Genomic DNA, 7,916 nt, shown 5'->3' on the forward strand with positions numbered 1-7,916 from the left:
CTTATAATACAAATAGAGAAATATATTAAAATATAACATATAAGCTATATTATAAATAATATTACATTAATATAAATGTTATATATATGGACATAATAGGAACCTAAGATATATAAGCTTAGAGTTGTAAAATAAAATACCCTATGTGTTACAAGAATTATCTCTATAGAATCCATGATGTATGGTCATTTGGCTTCTGCTTAGGCACCTAAAGAGATAAGACAGCTTCTCATTTGACAAGTCAATTCATTCCATTTGTGGGCAACTTTGTTAGAATTGCTTGCTTGCACTGAAGCAAATATGTTTCTCCCTGTAACTTACACCCACTAGTCCTAGTTTTGCCTTTCGGTACTCTTGTGAACTAGACCCAATCTTTCTTTTATACGATAACCCTCTAAAGATTTGAAATGAACTTAAGGGGCTTATGATTGTTTTCTCTTTTTCAGATTATTTTTGTTCCTTCCCTTACCACATATGATATGGTTTTTCAAACCTTTTACTATTCTGGTTACACCTCGGCTTACCAAGATCTCTCTTAAAACGTAGTGCCCAGAGTTGAACATAATACTCTAGCTGGATTAATACAGCATACAGTTGGATATTACCTCCATGGTTCACTAAATGCTACTGAGCTTAAGATTGCATGAAATTTTTGCTGTATCACACTTAAGTCATGTGAGTCCATTTTCCTCACTAGCACATGTACAAATTACAGCACCACAGACTACTTTAACTTTTATTTTTGAATGACCCTGCATTATTTCAATACTCATATATTGCTAATAGTTTAGACATGGTAGGAATACCATAAATTGGTACTTAGGACAACCCTGTTAGTTGCTATTATAATCCCCAATTCAGCAATACAGAAACTGATGATGAGAGAAGTTCAGCTACATCCCAAAGGTTATATACCTTGACTTACTGAGACTCTTCAAAGTCTATGCTTTCTGTACACACTATACTGCTTGTCTGAAGTTATTTCTTTTTATCATCTTCTACTTTACACACAGAAACTGAAGAACAAAAAGGAGAAGTACAAGAATATCTAAAGATCACCAAACACGCATACCCAATTTAGGGAGGAAATCTAACTTCATATTCCAATGGTTGAAAAATCACTGTTCACAGGCTGAACCTACCTCAGTTTTCTTGCTCCTCCAACTTAAGTGGGCTCAAAACCTGGACCAAATTTGCTTTTGTACTTGCCTCAGGTTAAAACTCCTCTGATATTTGTCCTGCCATGAAAGAGCTGCCTACAGGCTACCCTCAGGAGCCTGACTTCTGTGGTAATATAAAAGCTCTTCCATGTAGTGAACTCTGGGAACTGGTGACTTCAAACGGATTCTTTGCCTCTGGAAGCTTTCTTTCAAAAGGACTCCTTGCCACCCTGGAAGCTTTCTTCCCCTCAACTAGTTGACAACAGATAAAGAGCTATATTATGAGTTCAACTACTCATCATAATCATCCACATAAAAGGCTCAATTCTTTCTTTTTACAGATAGGGAAGCTGAAGCTCTGAGAAGTTAAAACTAAAAGTTCCGTGAGGGGCAAAGGCCGTGGCCTACTTATTCAAACTGTATGATCAACAACTAGCAGAATGCTATGCTGATACATATAGCAGGACCTTAATAAACATCGTGTGAAAAAACAAAAGGCAATTTGTCAATGTTCACAAAACTAGATAATAGAGAAGATAGGATTTAATTCTAGATCCCTTACTCCAAGTGAGGGCTCTTTTTTTCTTTTTTTAGAACAAGAACAAAGTTTTGTTGTTGTTGTTCATTTCTTGCATTTGAAGTATTCCTCAATGACATCCTTGGCCTGAGACTCTTTGTTATAGTCCTTAACCACCACACAATTGCAACCAACCACTTACGGGGTTTTCCCTCTCTGTCAATTTTATAGAGGCCCACCACTCCCCTAGTTTCTTGCTGTCATCAACCTTAATTAGGTTGATTTGGTGTTCAGCATAAAGGGCCTCCATCAACTTGACATACACAGGCTCATCACAGTTGGATGCAAGCACACAAAGATGGGCTTGGTGCTTATCTAAGGTTTTGGCAGCTTTGCAAACTCCATGTGCTAGGCCAGCATGGAGGAGGGCAGTCTTCAGCACCTCTTGTAAAGCAGTATTAATGTCCATTACACCTCCAGCAGCAATGCCTTCCTTGGCCATGGCGGTGGGTTTTGGGTGAAGCCGAACCAAGTCCACCTGAGCCTCAGCCTCCCGGCAACTGGCAGGAGGGAAAGAGCATGAGGGCTCTTTTTTCTATAGCAGGGAATGTACTGATAATGTAGTAAGTTTGGTAAGTGGTAATGACTGCCTTGAGTACCATGGTCAAGTCTCACTCATTAGGAAAGCCTGCTATGATTAATTATTGATTTCTGCAGTGGGCAAAGGAAGAGGTAACGGTGGCATACCCATCACATATTTGCTATCTTTGCATCCCTGCCACTTTTCAAAAAATGTATAAAAAAACCCTGATCATCAGTTTTTGCTGTGCATTGTAGGAAATGTCACATTTCCCCAAAATATTTTTTAGAAATATAAATTCCTTTCCATTTTCAAATTTTAATTAAATAGACTTATTAAAAACCAAGGTACATGGTCAAAATTCAAATGCAATGAAAAGTAAGACCTTTTCCCATCGTGGACTCACAGACTCCAGCTGTCCTTTCCTAGAGGCAACTAATGGCCATTAAAATCCTCTTCTATGTCCTTTAAGGAATGGTCTGTGCATGTAAAACGTGTCTATGCACGTATTTTCTACCACTCTCTTTAATATAAATAAATAAACGAGAACGTACAATGTATTCTTACTTTGGAGATTGTTCCACATTAGCACATATGCTATCACATTAGCACGTACTCATGTGCTATATACCATTATTTAACCAGGTCCCTTTTGGACATTTAGATTGGAACATATTCTTTATTATCAGAAATTGCTGGTTTAAAGTTTGGTATTACCTAGTTTCTGTTCATTCCTCCAAAGGGATTTTTATTTCATTATCAAGCACTACTACATGGGATCTGTGTAGGCATGAGAAACGGTTTCTGGCCTCTTAGGGGTCCTTAGTATCAGCTGAGAACATAGGGTGACTACATAAAGAGATAAATACAACATAGCACAAGCTAGACACTAATAAGTGATATAGGCAACCAAAAATTATAAGGAGGAAATAACTAAAAAGTAAAGTAGTCATCAGTGACATAAAATGGAAAGTCTATTATTTTCCAAAAAAGGCATTTTAGTTTATTCTGCAAACTATTTAAGTATTCTGAAAACTGCAGTTTGATGCATGCCAACTCTGCGATCATGATTGTGTTTAACAATGTTGCAATATAATGGAGTACACCATATGCTACATACAATGTTTGAAAAAAAATTTATATGAATTAGAAAGATATCCATCTACTTTAGAAAACAATTTGGCAAAACCAAGTAAAGTTAAAAACATATGCTAAGACTCAGCAAATCTATACTCTTAGAGAACTATCTTGTATATATATACGAGATATATGAGATATGTAGACAAATATTTATGTATATATGAGATATACATGAGATATGTACACAAATATTTAAAGCAACATTGTTTATAATAGCAAAAAAATTGGAAACAAGCTAAATGTTCAACAGTACAAGAAAAGATAAATTATGGCATGTTGATTTTGAGGGAATACCAGGCAATGGTGAAAATGAATGAACTACAGCTACACATTTCCATATGGATGAAATCACAGAATGCTGAGTGAAAAAAGCAAGTTGTATTTAAAAAAAAAAAAAAGTTGTAAGACACAGTGATACCATATAAAGTTTTTAACAGACAAAAGCAATTCTACATATTACTTAAGCATTGATACATGAGATAAACATATTTTAAAAATCATTGGGATGGCGATCATTACTTTTAGGAGAGTGGTTATTAACCTCTAAGAAAAGGGGGGGTGGTGAACAGGAAGAGGTAGCCGAAGGGCTTCCGCCATACTAGCATGGGTTATTTCTTAAGCCAGATGATGGTGATACAAGCAGTTGTAGTACTATTTCTTTAGACCTTTTTTTAAATCTTAAATATTTCATGATTCATTTTTAAAAGAATATCAGAAAAACTTGATTTTACCTGAGTTCAGGATGATTTCGTAACTGTTGGGACTTAACAAATTCTTTATTTTAAGGTTAAGAGGCAGAGGTTTAGGGTACTCACCCAATGAACTCTAGTAATAAAGACATATCAAGTTCAGGTGGAATACGAAACACTGATTCTAAGACTTTCTTAGATCTTCCTTTGCTCGAAGGGACTGGCTGAGGAACAGCTATTTAATAGCCAAAGAAAAAAAAATTTCATGAATTGAGATCTTTGAAAAATAACCACACATATGATAACTATGTTGACTATTTAAAAGATCATAAAGCCCTCAATCCTCCTTTCTTTAATAACATTAATCTGTCAAAGCCACTGAAATTGCACCTGGGGACCACTCCACAATGGAAGGCAGACATATGTGGCTGGTTTATCAGGGCCACAGAGAGAGCTCATCATAACACAACAGATACAGGTAATCTTTAATAAGCACTACTGTGTGCCAGGGTTCAGGGCTCATACTCAGCATTGCACATGCGCATTCTTGTTTAATCCTTGTTATAATCCCATAAGTATACTGCTACTCTTTTTTTTTTTTTTAACAGTTAAAACTGTAAAGAAACTGAGATTACTGTTTAAGTGAGATTAGGCAATATGTAGTAAGTGGAAGAATCAGGATTTAAACAGAAATTTATCTAACTTCTATACTGTGACACTACCATCATCACAAAAACTATCTGAACAGTTACTATGTTCCAGGCACTGTTTTAAGTGCTTTGTATTACTCAATGTATCCTTACTACAATTTTATGAAGTGCTGTCATTATCCCTACTTTACAGATGAGGAAATTGAGACATTGGAGTAATTTGCCAAAGTCACACAGAAAGTAAAGTGGCAGAGCTAGGGTCAAACTCAGACAGTCTAGTTCCAGAGTCTATACTCTTTCATTTTTATAAATAATTAAATTGGATTATACTACATCTTTACCTTCATAATCTTTCTCTTTGATCATAAAATAACCAACTATCACCAAAAACAACCTCAAAGGGATTAAATTTTATTAAGTTAGTATTCTTTAATCTATAAATACATTATGATATACACCCAAACTTACCAGGTTTAGGTACTTCTAGACCTCTTTCTTTATAGAAATCATGCATTTGCTTTTTTTCTCCTAAAAAATGATAAAACACAGACTAAATTACACTTAAAATGTAACTAATAGAGTCAGCAGAGATTCTGGGATTCACAACTATGTAATAAAACAAACTTACTTTCCTCTAGATTGATCACTAATTTGTACACTATGTCTTGTAATTGTCGGTCCAACCTAATAAAAGGAAAGGATGGAGAATACCTCAGAATTCAGCAAAATGCATTTTGGTACAGAGTGAGAGTGAATGATGCTCTTTTCAACTGTTTTCTCTTGGGAGTGGATATCTCCTTTTTCAGAGGTGAATTATTTTTAGGTAGCACTGGCTCTCACCTGAGATAACCTGAAGTAATTAATTATAAATAATCATAGACTCTTGAATGGTTTGCTCAATGGTTCCATGTGTACTGGTCTTATTCTCTTGCAGAGACTGTATTTTGAACTTCTATGCATCATCTACAAAGCATTCTTCTATAAAAGGATAAAAATGTTATAGTATTTGCTGAACAAATGAAAGCAATCCACTTTTAGTATTTTTCTTCCCTTAGGAAACGGAGTATGAACTGAAAATTAAAAAAATAAAATAAAAATAAAAAAACACAATGACCTATGATACACGGGTTTTTCTAAAAAGGCCAGTTGTTTCAGGCATTACTTTTAAAAAGTACCCCAAAATGACAAGGCTAAACTAGTCTCATTAACTTGAGTGATGGAATTAAAATCCTCAAAAAGAGAGGCCTGTGCTTTTTCATTTTTTTTGTCTCCAGCAGGTATCACAGTGCCTGGTACACAGTAAGTGTTCTATATGTATTTTAGAGAATATGTAGTTCCCTTTTTGAAATAGGTCAAGAGTTTATTTCCAACTACACAACTAGAAGCTTTCAGAAAAAGTGTATTTAAAATACAAATTTTACTTATATATTTCTCTTACCTTATGTTATAAAGAGGTTGTGTCTGATGTACTACTATGTTGCATTTTGGACATCTGTTGCTATAGTAAAAATGTCTTACAATGCAGCTTTTACAAACTGTTGGGAAAAAAAGTTTAAATTAGGATGCTTTAGAGACATTTCAAAAATTGAATGTATTAGTTTGAAGTGTGAACTATATGCTTACACGTATGAAGACATTCTGTAATGGTAGTTGCATCTATTAAGTAACCTTTGCAAATGGAACACAAGATGTATGGTGTCAGCTCAGAGAGATTAATCAGGCGCTGAAAATGCAATGGAAATAGTTTTAAAATACAAGTCCTTGCCTTCTCAAATTCTTAAACCATAATCCCCACATTTCATTATGAACAATGTGTAACTTACTTTGCAACATGGAAACATGTTACAGTACCTCCAACCCTTCAAAATCCTGCTCAAAGTTACAATAACACAATATACACCAATGTTTCAAAAAGATCTCATTCTTTTGGATATATTGTATATTGCCCTATGAGGGGCATCTTACTTTATGAATTACTTACAAAATGGGCAAACTTGCCAGAGATACTGGTGTTTATGTTTAATATATCAATTCTGACTGGCTAGGTGTTACCAACTTGATAAAGTATGCACTACCACATTAAAAAAAACGAACAAAAAACCTTCCCAATTAGAGACTGATGAGATAGGGAAGGGTTTACCATCCTCCGAACACCCTGTAAAAATGGACTGTTTCCCTGTCCGACTGTAAGCTCTTGGAAGGCAGGAGCACTGTACCCTTGGCGCCTACCCGCCTGGCATAATTTAGTAATTATTTACAAAATAATCGAGGCGGACCTGAAGAGCCTAAGTGATCGGCAGGAAGCTCACAAAAAGAGTCGGCAGGGAATCGGGCGCGGACCAGTCCGCGCCACATGCCTAGGCAGGTTGAGAGAGAGGGGTGGAGGTCGACGCGAGTGCCAAAAGCTGCAGCGGCGAGCTGGGGACGCGGCCGGGCCCTTACTGGGGAGGGCTGGCTTCGTCCCTCACTCAGGCCCCTCCGGCCGGCGTGGTCCGGCACCGGCTATAAATACCTCCTCCTCGTCCTCTGAGTCCGGCCGACCCCCCTCCAGCCTCAGCGAGAAGTGGCTCATCTCTTCCTCCTCCTCCTCCTCTTCCTCCTCCAGCTCCTCATCCTCTTCCAACTCGTCGTCCTCGTCCTCGAAGCGGCCCCTCATGCGGCCCAGGCTGCGCTCGGGCTCCAACTCTGGGGGCCGGGAGCCCGAGCAGCCTGGAGCCCCCGCCTCGGGCAAAGGCGGCGGGCCCTCCTCATCCGCTGCGGGTGCCGGGGTGAGAGCAGGCGGGGAGACCGCAGCGGGGGGCGGCATGGCTGCAGCTCCCTCGGCCTTGGCGGCGCCCGCGCTCCCCGTGGCCACCGAGACCCTCTCCATGCCGCGGCCAGAGACCGGGGGAGACGAGACCCCGCGGCTCGATAGCGCGGGAGTTCTGCCTACCTGCCTACGCTGCCAGTGCGCAGGCGCGGCAACCTGCAGGGCCCGCTGGGAAATGTGGTTCACTGCCCCTCACCTAAACCTGGGCGGGCGTGCACTGAGCCGCTCTGCATATAGGGCAGGGCTTGCGGGTCGTATGTAGAAGAAGCTCACCCAATTTTTGCTTTGGAAGTCTGACGCTCTCTTTACTCCCTTTTGTTTTATTTATTTATTTATTTATTTATTTATTTATTTATTTATTTATTTATTTA

At 38.4% G+C, this 7,916-nt stretch overlaps 1 protein-coding gene and 1 pseudogene across 1 annotated transcript in view; both read right to left on the minus strand.

The window, feature by feature from the left end:
* Positions 1-7,671, minus strand: part of PCGF6 (polycomb group ring finger 6) — a 32,454-nt gene extending 24,783 nt beyond the window's left edge. Inside the window, exons 1-6 of the mRNA XM_032423311.1 lie at positions 7,249-7,671; positions 6,360-6,459; positions 6,175-6,271; positions 5,365-5,420; positions 5,205-5,264; positions 4,213-4,321 (exon numbers count right to left, since the gene is read on the minus strand). Coding sequence (XP_032279202.1) covers positions 4,213-4,321; positions 5,205-5,264; positions 5,365-5,420; positions 6,175-6,271; positions 6,360-6,459; positions 7,249-7,605 — 779 coding nt within the window. The 5' untranslated portion in view covers positions 7,606-7,671. The remainder of the gene's footprint in view (positions 1-4,212; positions 4,322-5,204; positions 5,265-5,364; positions 5,421-6,174; positions 6,272-6,359; positions 6,460-7,248) is intronic.
* Positions 106-3,517, minus strand: LOC116644058 (annotated as a pseudogene).
* Positions 7,672-7,916: the final 245 nt, after the last annotated feature.

This window comes from Phoca vitulina, unplaced genomic scaffold (assembly GCF_004348235.1).
Source record: "Phoca vitulina isolate PV1807 unplaced genomic scaffold, GSC_HSeal_1.0 scaffold28, whole genome shotgun sequence".
In the NCBI taxonomy this organism is placed as follows: Eukaryota; Metazoa; Chordata; class Mammalia; order Carnivora; family Phocidae; genus Phoca; species Phoca vitulina.